Source organism: Argopecten irradians, chromosome 12, assembly GCF_041381155.1.
Source record: "Argopecten irradians isolate NY chromosome 12, Ai_NY, whole genome shotgun sequence".
NCBI lineage: Eukaryota > Metazoa > Mollusca > Bivalvia > Pectinida > Pectinidae > Argopecten > Argopecten irradians.
Window position 1 is genome coordinate 23,918,763 of NC_091145.1, and position 18,763 is coordinate 23,937,525.

At 33.0% G+C, this 18,763-nt stretch overlaps 1 protein-coding gene across 2 annotated transcripts in view; it reads left to right on the forward strand.

Moving 5' to 3' along the window:
- LOC138336366 (cytochrome P450 4F6-like) overlaps positions 1-18,763 on the forward strand; it is a 39,963-nt gene that overhangs the window by 8,999 nt on the left and 12,201 nt on the right. Inside the window, exons 1-6 of one of the 2 annotated variants that reach the window (XM_069285831.1) lie at positions 12,630-12,763; positions 13,906-14,064; positions 14,406-14,604; positions 14,896-15,023; positions 15,671-15,795; positions 17,769-17,831. In XM_069285831.1, coding sequence (XP_069141932.1) covers positions 13,906-14,064; positions 14,406-14,604; positions 14,896-15,023; positions 15,671-15,795; positions 17,769-17,831 — 674 coding nt within the window. In that variant the 5' untranslated portion in view covers positions 12,630-12,763. Of the gene's footprint in view, positions 1-12,629; positions 12,764-13,905; positions 14,065-14,405; positions 14,605-14,895; positions 15,024-15,670; positions 15,796-17,768; positions 17,832-18,763 lie in introns of those variants that run through there. The other variant, XM_069285832.1, reaches the window with a different exon arrangement.

The following is an 18,763-nucleotide window of genomic DNA, read 5'->3' on the forward strand; positions in this document are numbered from 1 at the left end:
ACCCAATCTATTTTAGCATAACTTATGACTTAGCCATCGATATATATTTCTATGGAATGAAAGCCTTAAAATCTATTTTAGCATATGACTGGAAGAAGAAAACCACTGGATCATACGTTGTACATGTATGTAGTCCAAATACGGAAAAAAATATAATAAAATAATGTTTGATCACCGATTGTAAACCAATTTCAGGCATTCCTAGAAACAAGATTTTTCTGTGAATAACTTTCGTAGACGACAGAGGGGGAATAACTCATGTCTGCAGGATGCGACGATCAGAATCCATTACAAGTTATAGGAACAAAATAAAAACGAAAAAAACTCATTTTGATTTCATAAATTGCTAATATTCAAAGCTGGAGTTTATTACCGGAAAATCAAATAGACCATGGATGTCCAAGTCCTCATCAAGTTCACCAAATAATAAAAAGATAAACATATATACAACGCTCGTCACGGAAGTCATTACAATTATATTAATAGGACCTAAAACATCCTTACTTCCTCTAGAAATAAGATGTTACTTTTTCATTATGGATAGTTTTATTTCTATTAAAAACCGTCCACGGAAACAATATTTAAAGGCCCACTACCTTTCCGGAGCAAAACGTAAAGGTTTCTTAAACAACATTAATAGCACAAGAAAATATACAACACCAGACAGTGGAGATTCATTTCGCTGTTTTGCCGTCTGATGCAATGATAGTCAACTACCGCGCAGTATTTAGGACGGCGGCGGGAAACATAAGACGACCCGCGTTATGGAAATTAACATTTAATTCATATTAATTAAATTGTTCAGAAGGCGATGATAAGTGTAGTATTAATAGTAAGCTGATAACTTTTGAAATTCATTTTAAAATTCATAATTTTTTACGGAAAGGTAATGGCCTTTAAGTACCAAGAACTATCAGAGGAATGAAGAAAAAATGGCTGAACACATGGTTGTGTCCTTTCAAGATTGGTGTCAGAGGGTTTACCGCCCAGTAAATGTGGATACTGTTTTAGAAGGTCGGCCTGACGGGTGGTTACGGTGCAGACGAGATGAGTAGAACCGCTGTGGGGACCGAGCATCAGGGAATGGTGCTGACCCGCCAACCAGAGGACGTCACGAAAAAAGGGGTCGAAACGGCCAATAAGGGCCGGAATCCACCTGATAGTGGTGCAGAAATATGGCCAAATTGTGCACATTATGATAAAAGCATGAAACTTGACACAAATGAAGTTTAGGCCAAAAGAAAACATTTTGACCAAAAAGAAAAACTTTTTGGCCTCTGGGCCATCGCAAATTAGCCTTATGGCGTCACTGGCGGCCATTTTCCAAGATGGCCGCCAAATTTGTCAAAAACCTCATTTAAGACCAATAATAAGCAATGTTTGTGATTTTTTTATCACTTTATTCATTCCTAATTGATGTATGAATGAAAAATAAAACATTTGCGACATAAATTTCTTTAAATTAATAAAATTTAAAGAAACTCTTTATCAATTTGACGTCATTGGGCGCCATTTTCAAAGATGGCCACCATAGATTTTCAAAAACCTCATTATAGATCAATGACAAGCGATTTTTTTCATTTTTTTTTCATTTTTTTCATTTTATTAATTCCTAAATGATTTATGAACGAAAAATGAAATATTTTCGACACTAATTAAAAAAAGTAATAGGATTTAAAGAAAAGAAAAGAATTTTTTATCAATATGACGTCAATAGGTATCATTTTCCAAGATGGCCACCAATTTTTTTTTTCAAAAACCTCATAAAGCTCAATGGTAAGCAATATTTTTGATAATTGTTTTACTTTATTCATTCCTCATTGATGTATGAGTGAAAAATGAAATATTTGCGATACTTTAAAAAAAAAAAAAAAAAAAAAAAAACATTAATGAAATTTAAAGAAATTTTTATATAAGTTTGTTATCATTGGGCGTCATTTTCCAAGATGGCCGCTGATGAAATTTACTGAAAATATCATTTAGATTGTTTTTCGGCCTTTTGATAATGTTTCTTTCAATTTCATTGTTCTCAATTGATGTTTGTAATATCAGCACGCACGTGTACTAGGGAACGCTATGTGACGTCATTGCTGCCTTTTCCTAAGATGGCTGCTCAAACTATTGACCGTTTTCCTTTTTTCTTTGAAGTCTATCGAACTTATTTCTTTTCTTTTTCAAATAATGTTTGAACAATTAATAAGTAATTTAATACATTTCAAATGATCATTTTGATAAAAGTACTTCAGGGAAATTTAATATGAAGGTATTGACTGCTATTTTACAAGATGCCGCTAAAATCGCCATATAAATGATTGATTTTTTGGCCGATTTGTTTTGTCAAATTATCCAGCTTTTACAGTCTAAACCATTTGTCGCATTAAAGGGCAAATTGGCCGTATGTTTTCAAATCAGTTGTATTTCATGTATGTCAATAGGACTAAGTCAAAACATCATACAAGTTTTCGTAATTCTTTCACCAAACTACAAATTGCATTTTGCAAAGAATAGTTCTCTCCTTCTTCATATCAACATATACAATGTAGATAAAAAGTGTCTTCTAGGCAATAAAATAGAAGTCATGTGACTCAAATCACTCAAAAGGGTATGGAAATAATTAACTCTAGCAAGTTCAAGATCTGTTCTGGAACCCCAAAAAATCAAACTGTGATATATTCTAATCAATCCGATTAAAATACAGATCCTTTATCGTCACTATGTTTAAAAAGAGGATCTGACAACATCCCATTAGGGGTCACGTCCAGGTGACCTTTGGAAATGGCCAATACATTGCTGCTGCCAGAATCTTAACTGGAGACGAAACTGTTTGAAAAGCTGTCAGAATTATTTTCGTGTATGTAGTTATCTCGCCCAAAGTGCTCAACAAAGCTAACTGCGTTGTATGTGTAATGGGACGAAATATCGTTTTCAATCAATATATCATCTTGATTTGATTTGAAGTACAGGCGGTATAAGATCATTTGAATGTTATAACCCCTTATGGGATGTTGTCAACGGAGTTGTTAGAAGGATCTGTATTTTAATCAGATTGTATACACTAATGGAATGCAAACGCAAATTTTACTGTTACATAAAACAAATTCTAAAACAAGTTGACCTCACGTAGAATCATTTTCATTGATCTTGCCTTCCAATATATAGCAGTGACTTTATGCTTTGAATGTTTTGTTTTTTAATCTTTTATTTATGATTCGACATAAGACCTAGAAATACATGCCAATTAAAGCATATTATCTGTTTGAAGGCACATACGTGTACATTAATGTACAAAATGACTACAGTATAAGGTTGACAGTATAAAGATAAGAATATACATTATTTTCAAAATAATCATAACCACATCTATTTTTTATCATGCTAAGCTTAATACTATTGCTATCAAGGTTGGTTGATACAATCACATTCAAATGTAGTACTTAGTTATCTACGTAGAAATCACAAACAATTTTGACATAAAATTAAGAGAATTAAAGAGTTCTGAATATATATTTCAGTAGTTTTCTTTGAAAATTCTAAATATAACTCTCATAACATTTAAATTCTTTATTTCAGCATTACGTCTGAAAGTAAAAATAGACAAGTAATTATGATTTTAATATATTGTTGGCAATCTTGAAAGGTGGCCACTTTTTTATGTCTTATGCATTGCGGTGAACTACACTTGTCTTAAAACTTAACATACTGTACACACTGCATGTTCAGGTCCAATGTCAGGTCTCTAGGTCTTTCAGAACGTGTCAACACGAAGTTTAAAAAATTAAGTTATTTGACCCATGTGACCTTGAATGAAGCTCAATGTCATCCATATTATGAATCCTGTTTTATCAGCATGTTATAGGCCTAATAACATGTCTTTAGGCCTTCCATAACATGACAAGAAGTGGATTAGATAATTAAGGTTATGCAAAGGCATGTGTGACCTTTAATAAAGGCCAAGGTCATTTATATTAACATATTAACTTGTGGTAGCCCTTAGTTTATCTCAGCATGCTGTAGACCCCCTATCAGATCTCTAGACATTCCAGAACTTGACAAGATGTCGTTTGAAAGTTTTAGGTGTTTTGGGCCCAATGACCTTGAATGAAGGTCAAGGTCATTCATGTTAACAAACTTTATCTCAGTGCTCTACACGCAATAACAGGTATCTTAGCGTTCCAGAACTTGACAAGAAGATTTTTATTTAATTTTACGAAGAATTCCACTTTTGAACTTTGACCATTAGTTCCTACCGGAAGTAAAGTATTACATTAGTTATTGGTTGCATTTTTTTTAAATTCTAACAGATCCAAAAAAGAAAGAAATTCGTTAAGCCGTTTATGAAATATTGCAAATGTATGTTAAAAACAGGAAGTGGGTTAAGAGCGGCCATATTGGATTTTTGACCAAGATAAAATGACTGCTATCACACCTTCAGCTTATACCATACACAATGGTGACACGTTCATTAGCATATATTTTACAATTTTGGAGATCGTTTAATTGTATACAACTTTAGATGCAGAAGAATAATAAAAAGAACAAAAACCACAGGTCTATCACCCGAAGCCCTAACAATTGTTTTAAAATATCTGGTAACGACGCTAGGATTTTTTGTTTGGCCAGAATGTAGAAGTAGAATGTGGCAGCCATGGTGTTTATTGACCTCATATTAATGTCTTTAAATTATATTTATATTGAACAAAATATGTTGAAAATAATATATTTTTAACATTTTAGTATGAAAAAACTTAGTAAATCCTCGAAAAATCAATCGAGGGGATTAAATCAATGTTGGTGGCCATCTTGGAAAATACATTGTCGCTAAATAATACCTTTTAGATAATAAAGTCAATTATTAATTTAATCATTTTAACATTGTTTGAGAAGGATCAAGGGTGAAAAAGTTCAGAAAAAAACTTAATTATTATATATTTTGGCGTTTTTTGGCAGCCATCTTGGAAAATGGCAGACAGTGACAGCGTATTAATGTCTGTAAATTCTTTCTTTTTAGAAATAAACTGTTCATTAATTCGTTTTCAACATTTTAGTATCATTTACGAAGGAACAAGTTTTGAAAATGAGTAAATCCTCTAAAAATCAGTATTTTACGAGGTTTTAATCAACGTTGGCAGCCATGTTGGAAAATGGCCGCCATTGACCTCATCATAAAATGTCGCTAAAAACTATTTAAAAAAACCCAAAATAAAGTTGATAATTAATTCAATCATTCAAACATTGTTTGAGAAGGATTAAGGACAAAAAAGTAATAAAAGACTTATAATTAATCTGAAATTGGGTTTTTAAATAATTGGTTTTTGGCGGCCATATTGGAAAATGGCCGCCAATGACGTCATGGATTATTCGTGATGACCCAGAGGCCAAATTTTTTTCTTTTGTTTTCTCCAAGTTTCATGTTTTTATCATAATGTGCACGAAATATGCCCTTATCTGCCCCACTATGACGACACTATCTGTTCACAATGGTTCTGAGATCTCCATTTCATAGCTGTTAAACCAGAGTAGGATGTCAGCATCAGAGACATATATATATATAAGCTATTATCATATAGATTTTTACTAAAAAATGTATTATTGATTTAAAAAAAGTAATGATCATTAGTGCAGCAAATATATTTACCAGATTTATCTATCTGAGCAGCTATTTTTGGAAACAATACTTATGGAAATCAGAGGAAAAACAATATCAATCTCATCTTATAAGAAAAAACAACAGAACTCTCAAGAAGATTCTCTTAATAAAGAAATAAAAGAACTCGAGGAACAAGATAGTGTTAACTTGGATGAACTACATGAGAAAAAAAAATGAGTTAGAGAAAATAAGATCGCATAAAATCAAGGGAAGTATTATAAGATAAAGGGCAAAATGGGCAGAGGAAGGAGAAAAACCTACAAGTTATTTTTTTTTAATTTAGAAAACCGAAAATACACCTCGAAAATTATTCCGAAATTACAAATTGATTATGGCGACATTATATCTAAACAGGAAGTAATTTTACAAGAAGTGCATTCTTTCTATAAAAAATTATATGATGTTTCAAACACAATTGATACTCAGAATGTCAACTTAAAACATTATCTCAATAATTATAATATACCAAAACTATCTGAAAATGAGTCTGATAATTTAGAAGGGGAAATTTCACTTAAAGAGGGAGGAAATACTTTGTAATCGATGAAGAATAATAAAAGTCCTGGATCAGATGGGTTCACAACAAAATTTTTTAAATGTTTTTGGGGAAAATTAGGGGAATTTGTAATAAGATGAATCAATTTTGGTTATCAAACAGGACAATTATCTATAACACAGAGACAAGGAATAGTAACATGTATTCCTAAAGCAGATAAACCAAGACATTTTATTAAAAACTGGAGACCAATTTCACTTTTGAATATTGTATACAAAATTGCATCTGGATCTATAGCTAATAGGATAAAAACTGTTCTCAATAAATTAATAAGTGATGATCAAACTGGTTTTATTTCAGGTCGTTATATTGGTGTGAACACACGATTAATATATGATATTATGCAATTTACTGAAGAAAATGAGATACCTGGCATGTTATTAATGATCGATTTCGAAAAAGCGTTTGATTCTGTTTCGTGGATATTTATTGAAAAAGTTCTTCTTCTCTTCGGCTTTGATAAAAGTATAATAAACTGGTTTAAAACGTTACATAACAATGTTCATTCTGCTATAAATCAGGGAGGAAACTTATCTTTATTTTTTGATATCAAGAGGGGCTGTAGACAGGGGGACCCATTAGCACCATATCTATTTATTCTCTGTGCAGAAGTGTTAGCTACAAAATTAAGAAATAATGAAAATATAAATGGTGTAAATATTGATAACTGTCCAATTTTATTATCACAGTATGCTGATGACACTTCACTCATACTGGATGGAACAGAGAGGTCATTAAAGGAAGCAGTATGTGAACTAAAAGAATATGCTAAAATTTCAGGTTTAAAAATGAATGTAGAAAAAAACTCAAGTTATATGGATTGGGAGTAGAAAGTATAGTCAGGATTATTATTTACCTGAGCTAAATCTTCAGTGGGGAAAAGAAAAATTTACATTGTTAGGAATAGAATTTAGTGTAAATCTTCATGAGATCCCTAAACTTAATTTTGACAAAAAGCTAACTAAACTCAAATCACTGATTAAGATTTGGAATAGGAGGTCATTAACACCTATCGGAAAAATTAATATTATCAAATCTCTACTCATATCTCAATTTAACCACCTATTTATATCACTTCCTAACCCTGATGATAAATTTATTAAGAAACTTAACACACTTTTATATGAATTTCTGTGGAATGGAAAACCAGATAAGATTAAAAGGGAAGTAATTGTTCAGAATTATTGTAATGGTGGCTTGAAAATGACCAATATTAGTGCTTTTATTAACTCTCTAAAACTCACTTGGATTAGAAGACTCTATAAGAGTAATGAGAAATGGCAGATTATATTAAAAAAACTTTTGTTGATTTCAGACCGTCTTGCAAACTGTGGTTCAGAATATATTCAGGTGTGTATAAACAGGTGTTCAAATAAATTCTGGATAGATGTTTTCAAATCGTGGTACATGCTAAATACAAAATATTATGATAATTTCTTACAAGAAAATATATTGAAGGTTCCTATTTAGTATAATAATAAAATTAAAATGGTGGAAAAGATATTTTCTATAGGGCCTACTATCAGAAAAACATCTGCATTGTGAATGATATTTTAAAAGACGTAAGCACAGGCGAATTTTATTCATTTGCTGATTTTATTCAAAAATATCAAGTGAACACAAATTATTTACAATACCATGGTCTTATTTCCGCAGTGAAACATTTCCTTTCAGCATATGATGTCTCTATTTATAAGATTTCTTATCCTTATGTACCAATTAATCTACAATTCATTCTCAAAGACAAGAAAGGTTCTAAACTTTTTTATAATATCATTATAAAATCAGATATAGTACCATCTGGTACCAAAAAGTGGAATAATATTTTTGAGAACATTGATACAATAGCTTGGTGCAAAATCTACAAAATTCCTTTCTGGGTAACAAGAAACACAAAACTCCAGTGGTTTCAGTATAGAGTGATTCATCACATTCTTACTACTAACTCATTTTTGTACAAAATTGGAGTAGTTACTTCCCCTTTATGTATTCTGTGTAACACTGAACCTGAAACCATAACCCATCTATTATGGGAATGCAAAGAAACACAAAAATTACTAGAGAGTCTTGAAACTTTATTGGTAGCCTTATACATGTATATTCCATTTTCATTTAATAGAAAAACTTTCCTTTTCGGTATCCTTCATCAGAATTCTCTATCCTAGTAACAGAGTAGATAATGAAATTATTATCATTATAAAACAGTATATTTATAGAGTGAGATGTTTACATAATTCACTTAGTATTAACTTTCTCATAAACATTATTAAAGACAACTACATAATCCAGAAATTCGTTTCTACATGTAAGGATGAAAACGCTAAACATAAATTTGAAGGGGAATGGAAAAAATGGGACAAATTAGTTACGCTCTAGGCATTGGGATAAATAATACCTCATTGATTATCACTATTATTATAAGATATATGATTATGTAAAAATATTTTGAGATTTATTAAATAAATGTTATATGATTTATTTAATATTTATTCTCATATATATATGTGTGTGTGTGTGTGTGTGTGTGATTTCCCCCTTCTCTAATAAATACTTGTTCCTCAGATAATCAGATTTGAGTGAATTATCTCCCCTGATAACTGTGTATTCTGGTATATAGCCCTTCACAAAGCCAATATACTGTTTCCAGATTTAAAAAAGAATGTTTTTGCATTAACATGTTTACTTTATGTTTTACCATCCTACCCAATTTGTTCTAAAATAACATTCTCCTTTTTTTTTCTCTCGCTCTTCTTCTTCTTCTCCTTTTTCCTCTTTCTTTTCTCATCTTTCTATCTATCATAATTTCTCTCTTTCCTATAAACAATACATAGTACTGTTACACATCATATTGACCAAATTATAAACTGTAATTAAAGCAAATGAATACAAAGATGTTTTCTTTTCTTTTCTTCAATATTTGCTATTTAATATATACTTGTTTATTGTACCCTTACAAAATGACATCACTTGTATACTGTATATACACTGTATATATCTGTAACAGATATGAATTTGTAAATAATTACAATAACACTTAAGCTTTATGCAACCTTATCAATTAAGAAAGTAATGTGTGTGTGAATGCAAGTTTTGAAATTTAGAAAGTATTCTGCGGGAATGTAAGTGCAATGTGATATGTGAATTTAAGTGTATGGATGAATAAAAATTAGATATTTACTAAGTAAGAAAGTGCTTTATGTTGATGTAAATGTATGAATAGATAAAATGTTATACTTAAAAATTAGAAAGTACTGTGGGTATGTGAATGCAAGTTTAATTGACCAGGAAAGAATCTAAGCAAGTAAGAAGAGTGTTTTGTGTATGTATATTGATAATCTATACAGCATGAGAAAAAGCTATGCACGAGTGTAAGGGTACATGTATGATTACACACGTGAGAAAGAGTAAATATATATGAAGTATGTATGATGATCATTGATCACAGTTATCTTGTGTACATTACATATATTGATGAAAAAACTGAATAAAATGTAAATTAAAAAAAATATATATATTTACCAGTGCATAATTTCTTGTTACTGTTTTTTTTAGTTCTATTTAAAATCACATTGTCATGACAATATTCTGTTGTAAACCAGATAACTTAGGAAAGTGATTGAGCAAGCCTTAACGTTTTTGTTTATGACCAACATAGTCTGTTTATTGTGATTACGTCTTTTGCACTTAGTTTGAAATCCAAACCTTAATATCTTCTCGCGTTATGAAAGACGAGAAAAGATCATTCTGAGCACTTCTCCTCCTGTATTAAAATAATGAAAAATCTGCTGTTCAAGGCATTATTCAAGTATAATTTTATGATTTCAAATTAAATCTCCAGATTTAAAAACAAAAACCTCTAAATAAAAAGTCACATGCTGTAACTTTTTTCAAATCTTTTTTCTCTTCATCTTCAGGATATTGAATGATATCGTACATGTGTCTCATATTCTCACCAAAAAATCTACACTACAAGAATTCTCTTCGGTGTTATTGAATAATTAGTTACTTATTTAAATCATTTTTAGGCGCTTAGTTAATAAAGACATTTTCAGGAAGAATTTGTAAGATATTTCGTTTGTTTCCGTGGTAAATCAAAGTAGGAACATACTCCCCCTTGTTTCTGAGTGTTCGACATTTCTCCTTTTATAAAACTTCTTTTAAGTGTTTTGAAGAAAACTATTTTTTATAAATTGACTCAAAGAATTTGTAAAAGCTTATCAGGCTACTTCTGGTACGACTGTATTCATTCCTAGCTCGTCGTTTTTTATAAGCTTGAGTGCCATATATAGCTTTGAGGATTGGCTGTAGGAACACAGAGATGTCATTGCTTTGAAAAAGAAAATGATTGAGTTTAGTTGAAATATGTTCCTGTAATTTATATTGTCAGAAAAGATCGATATGGGAGAGAATGTAGGATCATTGATTTCGCTAGATATTGTCTGATCGAAATGGTCCTTGCAACCTCTGTTATACGTATTGCTGTTACAGACAAACCGTCGCCTGTGGTGAAAAGAACTTGGGAAAGTCACAATACATGTTTTAATAAACTTTTTATTATAATCAGCAACCCTTTGTAAGGGATTTAAGACAAAAATATCTGTGACTAAATATCTTGCTAATGATTATCACTTGAAGCTGATTATTTAGTACTCAGCACAAGTTACAGGACCTTCTTAAAGATGCTCCACCGCTGACAAATGGTATTTTTTCACTATCAAAAACAGGAGCAGACGATTAAGTATTTTTCTTCAGTTATAAAAGTTACTTACTTTACACCATTACCACCATTGAAAAGTTTGAGCTTCTAATTTTACTTCAAGTTAAAAATATGCAAAATAATTAATTGCATCCCGAAAAAAATCCGTGGCACTATATCTTATATTGAATGAAGTGCTGATTGCGCATGCATCAAAGGCAAACAAATTATTTTATATTATTTTTTGTGTTAATGAGACATATATATACACGATTAAACACTACTTATTGTTCAAATGATGAATATCATTTATGCTCTGTCGGCAGTGGAGCATCTTTAAAGGCCCACTTCCTTTCCGAAATGGCTTTTAATTTTTAAAATGGGAATGTAAAAAAATATCGATAATTTTGTAGAGTCTTAAAAAGTATTAACTAACCGTTAATACTACATTGATCATCACCTTCTGAACGATTTGATTAAAATAAATAAAATGTTTATTTTCATAACGCGGGTCGTATTATGTTTCCCGCCGTCGTCCTAAATACCACGCGGTAGTTGACTATCACTGCGCCAGACGGCAAAACAGCGAATTGACTCTCCACTGTTTTCATATATTACGCAGGAAATCTTGCATATGTTTGGTGTCGTAACCTTATCTAAGGTCATCGGTATGCATTTTCTGATGTTATTAATGCTTTTTAAGAAACCTTTATATTTTGCCCCGGAAAGGTAGTGGGCCTTTAAGTTATTATTATATTTTTCATTTACTTTCCTGAATAACAATAAGTATGATTGACTTAATTCATCAAACGTTAGCTTTAATTATTATGTTGATTAAAACGTCTCTTAACAACTGCTTTTACAGAGTACATGTAATTTTTTTCAACACCTGCTTTCTGTATTTTTCAGTCATTTTTTCTTTGTTTCTTTCCTTTATAAGATGAAAACCACTGATAAAAGGATAAATATAGACTGGCCATCTGATAGAACGGATCTCTTCCAGCCTTTGGGTAAGAGTTCCTTTTGAAACACCCCCCCCCCACTAGATTTTTATGACAAAACAAATTTTTGGTGAGAAAACAAATGAACACTCCTCTTCATTCATTCTTAAATGTACTCAATAAACAAACACACTCCATATTTATCATTGTATTAATTAAGCAGGATTAATTTTAAAGCCATAGTTTTGAACAGAATGTTTTGCATTTTTTTTCGCCAACTGACCCAGTGGTTTAGTGGTTAAGACAATAGACTTCAGAGCAATGGTAAGTGTCAAGTATGTGGGTTCAACTTTCGTCAAGAGTAAGGTTACATAAATCAAAAAGATTATATCCGCTTGTTATAACTTTCATATAACCTAACTAAGCAGTATGAGTGTTGTATGAATGCGACAAAGGAAATAGGTATACAAATAGTTCTTAAATATTTTTTTCTGGATTAAAAAAAAAATTTCATTTAAAAAAAAGACCATGCCCCAATTTTTATTGGTATCCCTTAAAAACAACCCTTTTCAGACACTTGACTAAAGCAAAAATGAATTATTTTTGGATGGGGGTTCAAAAGGAACTCTTTCCAGACTTTGTTGATTAAAATAAGCTATGACAATAAAGCATCATATCTGCATCTTTGTATGACTTTAAAAGTGATAGTTGGCTTATTAGCTGACTATGCCCATACTACAATATAGTTTCAATATCAGAAACGAAACAAAATGACTTGAGCAAGTCTACCTCTTGGTAAATAAGTGGGAATTCCCTGTTTATCACAAAAGGTTAGTAACTAGAGCAATAACTACCTTGCTTGACGGATTCTACATACAAGAGTTTATGTCAGGACAAAATAAAGGAATAGAGCAGTGAAACTGGTAAGTCAATACCTTACAAAACTATAGTGGGCATCCTAGCCTGGCATCATTGATAGATATTATCGTGGTACAATATTGCAGATGTAAATATTTGTTGCTATTTTAACCTGTGCTAAAACTTATGTGGCAAGCTATATGAGTAGATACATTCTGTTTTTTTGTTTTTTAGAATACTACGGTATCACAATCACCGAATAAAAATAAAAAAATAAAATTTACTGGTAAATTTCCTAAGTAATAGTAGAACAGAGACCAAGTAAACATTTTGTCTGACCTTATTTCATCAGTAATGTCAGGCTTCAATAGTATCATGGAATGTGACCTACTTAGAACTAACCTTTGCTGTACTTTTGTATAGAAAGACGAAATGAGCTCATGCTGCGTGACCATATAGACCTGGGATCAAAGTTTAAAGTTTAACATATGCTAATACACACACACATGTGCACACATCACATACTACACCAAATGCTTTTTAAAATAAATCAGTCAGGGATTAAATGTAACTTCTTTCATTCGACCATAGAACCACATGTACCTTTATACATGGATTTACCATGCAGTAGATATTATATGAGGTCAAAACCTTGATGTTAGTAGTGTTCGGAATTGATTTTATCTTATTGATTCAGTTCTTATTTTCGTTTTTAATTTCAAAAGAATATTTTGTTCATGTATGCCTTTAATGCGAATATACAAACTTTGAGGTTAATTTACACTTGAATAAACAAAATATAAAAGTGGTGATCAATTTCAACATTTCATTTCCAATGTGATCTGGGAATTATTCATAGTTCAATATTTTAGTTGCGCACACAAAACACTACATCTTCTTCTTGATCTCCCTTTTCTTTAGTAGTCTCCTTTTCAAAAGAGTTCAAAATATATCATAATAAATGCCGCATGGGACTATTCAGTAGGTCAATAAGCGACAAGAAGTAAACAATCTCTTTTAACATCTTCACCCATTCCATATACACAACACCAAGATGATGCTGATTTTGGTAAATGTGGTGTTGTTATGTCCACTACTGGCGGAAAAACAAGCACTACGTGAAGAGACTGACAGGGAAAGATGATAACTGCTCGCTATTGTAATTAATGATTATAAACATTCTGTGATCAGTCTCGCTATCTCCCAGATGATGCTGAGTTTGGTAGATGTGGTGGTGGCTGTGGTGGTCAGTTACGGACTTTGGTTTGTCGTCCCAGCCCTGTGGAGGTATTACACCTTCTGTCAACTGGTCAAGCCATTCAAGTCCAAAAGGAAATCACATTGGCTGCTTGGACACCTTATACATGTAAGTTAAATGACATTTTCTTGAATAATCTTCACAATATTTCCGAAAATTGAATATGGAAACTAATATTGCAATTTCTTTTTCATTCTTTGTGAAAATACATTCACCGATAGACATTTGTAACAGCCAGTCAAAACGATCTTGCAATGAAAGGTGTTTTTCTATTCTGAAAATAGCATCAATATACATAGATGAAATCAAATATCGATATAACCTAACGCTTTGATAGGAAAACAGATATCGTAACTAGCTTGTACTTGGTTTTAGATTAAGATTAGTTAACAGAATTTAGAACACTTAACGTTCCCATATTAATGTTCTGTGTACTGATGTTGTTCCAGCTAAGCTTTACAGAATCCATTCTGACCTCTGTAGCGAAGCTGATGGAAAACAACCCCAAGAAGATGATGATCGAATGGATGAGTTTTATACCACAACTACATGCTATACACCCAGATACTGTCGCTATTCTCCTCAGGTCATCTGAACCAAAACCAAATGGCCCCGGCCAGCCATACAGTCTTTTTACTCCATTTCTCGGTAAGGCAAGGACAGACAACTCCAGACTATATCAGACTAACTATACAGTCTCTTTACTCCATTTCTCGGTAAGGCAAGGACAGACAACTCCAAACTAAATCTTATACAAATTGAACCCGGTCCCATCCATGTATATTATGATCATGCCGATTTCAATTTTTCACATAATGTTGATATGATATCGATTTTGATTGTAGTTGCATGAATATATCCCAGAATTCTTTCTTACTGTACGTGTATTTGTTGTTGGCAACCCTTTATACATTTGGTTCCTTCATATCGACTTTCAAGGCGATGGCTTAGCTACCAGTAACGGACCCAAGTGGGAGAGAAACCGGAAGCTGATCACACCAGCTTTCCATTTTGATGTGTTGCGATCCTACGTCAGCATATTTAATGAAGTTGCAGACATTTTGCTGGTATGTGATTACAAAATTTGAAAATCTGATCTGTCGGCAGAAACGATGCTTTGCCCTCATTAATCAAGTACTCTGAATTCGTGCATTGCCAATTTTCAAACATGTCATCATTCTTGTTAATATTTCCAATGTCATAGCTGATAAACATGTTTGCGGATATTAACCTTTAAATCATCGCGAATAAAAGCAACTATATATTATTTCCGTATCTTGTTATAATCATCCACAATACATGTACAATGAAAATAAACTTCCCAGTTAAATCATGCACTTTTCAATTCAATGTATAATGACAAATATTTCTACTGGTGCACCTCACAGACAGTCAGCGGCACATATTTGTTGGCGAGAGTTGTCAATTATGAAGTTTCTCCTTTTGCAGCACCTGACAGTCTTAAGTCTAAAACAGACTTAACCAGTCACACATGACGTTACAAAAAGTTCTTTCTTGATGGGCTAATCAAAACTTTAAGTCTATACCGATTTTATGATCCTGGGGCTAGGTAAATTTCTAAATGACTAAAAGTCTATTTAATTGTATGGTATTTGTCCTTTAATTTCAAAACATATTACAAAATATAAGATCAAAAAGCCTTTAAAAGTACAAAATTTGTAGAACTTAAACACCGATTTTATTTCCCTCCTAGGACAAATTCGCCAAACAGATGTCGGAAAGTCCAGAGAGTATTGATGTTATGGATTCCCTGAATCTGGCGACCTTGGATGTTATATTACGTTGTTCGCTGTCTTATGATGGAGATATACAGAAACAGTAAGAATGCATACTTCTGTTCTAAAAATCTATATTTGTTGTTAAAAAAAGACATGTATGTCCACTATTTAGCATACTCTATACCCTGAGTATAAAATGTTCGTGGCTACTTTCTGAAATGTTTTGGAGATTTTAAACTGCTTTGTATTCAGAAACAAGAGGCCCATGGGCTTTAACGGTCATCTGACTATTGGCACAATACAACATATTCATTTAAAGATTTTAGCCATTTCGACCCCTGTGACCTTGAATGAAGATCAAGGTCATTTTTCTTAAAACAATATGGTAGCCCTTCATCCTTGCATGTCACAGGCCCAATATCAGGTCTTTAGGCCTCTTAGTTATTCACAAAAAGTTATTTTAAGATATTAGCCTAATTGACCCATGTGACCTTGGATGAAGGTCAAGGTCATTCATTTGAACAAACTCCATCCTCTTCATCCCAGCATGTCACAGGCCTAATATCAGGTCTTTAGGCCTCCTAGTTATTCTCAAGAAGTCGTTTAAGGATTTTAACCTATTTTTGACCGCTGTGACCTTGGATGACAGTCAAAGTCATTAATTTGAACAAATGTAGTAGCCCTTTATAAAAGCATTGTGCAGGCCCAATATGAGCATCCTACACCTTTGGGCTCTTGAGAAGAATTTGTTATTTTTTTTAGCCTATTTGACCCCTGTGACCTTGAATGAAGGTCAAGGTCATTCATTTGAAACTTGGTAGCCCTGCATCCCAGCATGTGGCAGGCATAATATGAGAACCCTGAGCCTTTCGGTTCTTGAAAAGAAGTCATTAAAAGAATTTAGCCTTTTTGACCTCTGTGACCTTGAATGGAGATCAAGGTCATTCATTTGAACAGAATTGGTAGCCCCTTTATCCCAGCATGTTACATGCCTTATACCAGAACCCTGGGCCTTCTGGTCCTTGAGAAGAAGTTGAGTTTAAATATTTTAGCCTATTTGACCCCTGTGACCTTGAATGAGGTCAAGGTCATTCATTTGATCGAACTTGGTAGCCCTTCATTCCAGCATGTGGAAGGCCCAATATGAGCATCCTAGACCTTTCCGTTCGTGAGAAGAAGTCATTTAAGGATTTTAGCCTATTTGAAACCTGTGACCTTGAATGAAGGTCAAAGTCATTCATTTGAACAAACTTTATAGCCCTTCATCCTAGCATATTGCAGGCCCTATATGAGAACCCCTTGAAAAGAAGTCGTTTAAATATTTTAACCATTTTGACCCCGGTGACCTTGAATGAAGATCAAGGTCATTCATTTGAACAAACTTGATAGCTCTTCATCCAAGCATGTCAGGGGCTCAATATCATGTCTCTAAGCCTCTTAATTATTCACAAGAAGTTGTTTAAAGGATTTCAGCCTATTTGACCCCTGTGACCTTGAATGAAGGTCAAGGTCATTCATTTAAACAAACTTGGTAGTCCTTCATCGCAACATGCTATAGGCTCAATATCAGTACCCTGGACCTTCTAGTCCTTGAGAAGAAGTCGTTAAAATATTTTAGCCTTTTTGACCCCTGTGACATTGAATAAAGATCAAGGTCATTCATTTGAACAAACTTGACAGCCCTTCATCCAAGGGTCAGATAACCTAATAATAGTTTTAAGCTGATAGAAACTATACTTTCAGTAATGTGTAAATTTATATTCTTGGTTCATTGACAACCACGAAACAACGAACAGGTCATGTTGTGATTACAGTTTATCTTCATTTTAAGACATCATTAATGATTGATTATCAAAGTATAAAATGCCTATTTTGTATATTTTAACAGTTTCATTTTAGTTTATTGGAAGTTATTGTAAATTTATGCTGCATGATGTCAAAGTTTGCAATATAGTAAACATATTCCTAAACACTTTCTTCAGACTGGAAAGTATTTTTTATGTAATGCTATTGTTACGTAATCATTGAAAATATAGTACATGTATACATAATATACATTTATTTCCTTTAAAGTGAAAATCACCCCTACGTCGAGGCTGTCCACGAGATCTCCAGACTAACGATGGAACGTGTCAGGTAATAACGCTATCAAAGCTATATCACGATATTTATTTCTTAGAATGTCATGATAATACTCCACATAATTATTATGACAAATTCAAAGTCATAACTTTTTAGCTCATCTGACCCGAAGGGTCAGGATCACCGTGGAGAAGGTTAACGGAATGGGAGTGCGCAAGGAGTGCGTACCTCTGACTTAGGGGGCGCTGAGGCGGCATTGAGGGGGGAGCCCTGTTGGTTTTTTCCTTCTTCTTTACAATGACAATCGTGCATTGTAAGCCAACGTCGATGGTTCGACTATACCCATTTCCACCATTTTCCTTACTTCTTCTTGGACTTCTTTCCGCTTAGCATAAGGAATGGGATACGGTTTAACTCTTATCGGATCATCACAGGTTGTCTCGATCTGGTGTTCCTGTAAGTGTGTCGTTCCAGGTATATCTGTGAAAATATCCTGAAATTCCTCTAGAAGTGCAATCGCTTGTGATCGCTGCTCCTCCGTTAAGTCCTCACTTATCTGGACATCTTTGAAATTCTCTTTCCCGGAGAAGTTTCCAAGCTCTAAGAGATTTTCATCGTCCACTGCTCCGCAATCAACTGCATCATCCGCCTCGATAACAGCTATCCCTGCTTCAATATTTCCTGCTGACCCTGCTTCACTATTTGCCTCATTTTGTTCTTTGCTCTCCTTTCTTTCAACATGATGCTTTAGCAAGTTCACATGATACACTTTCACTCTACCATCAACCTCAACTTTATAGTTCATTTGGTTCACAACTTCCACTATGTTGAATGGTCCTTTCTACTGAAGCAAAAGTTTGTTGTTGTCAGTAGGTAATATCACAAGTATTTTCTGTTCGACTTCAAGTTGACGATTCCTAGCTTTCTTGTCGTAGGGTGTTTGTACGGTTCTTGTGATTGGCGTAAGCTCTCACCAGCTATCTTGC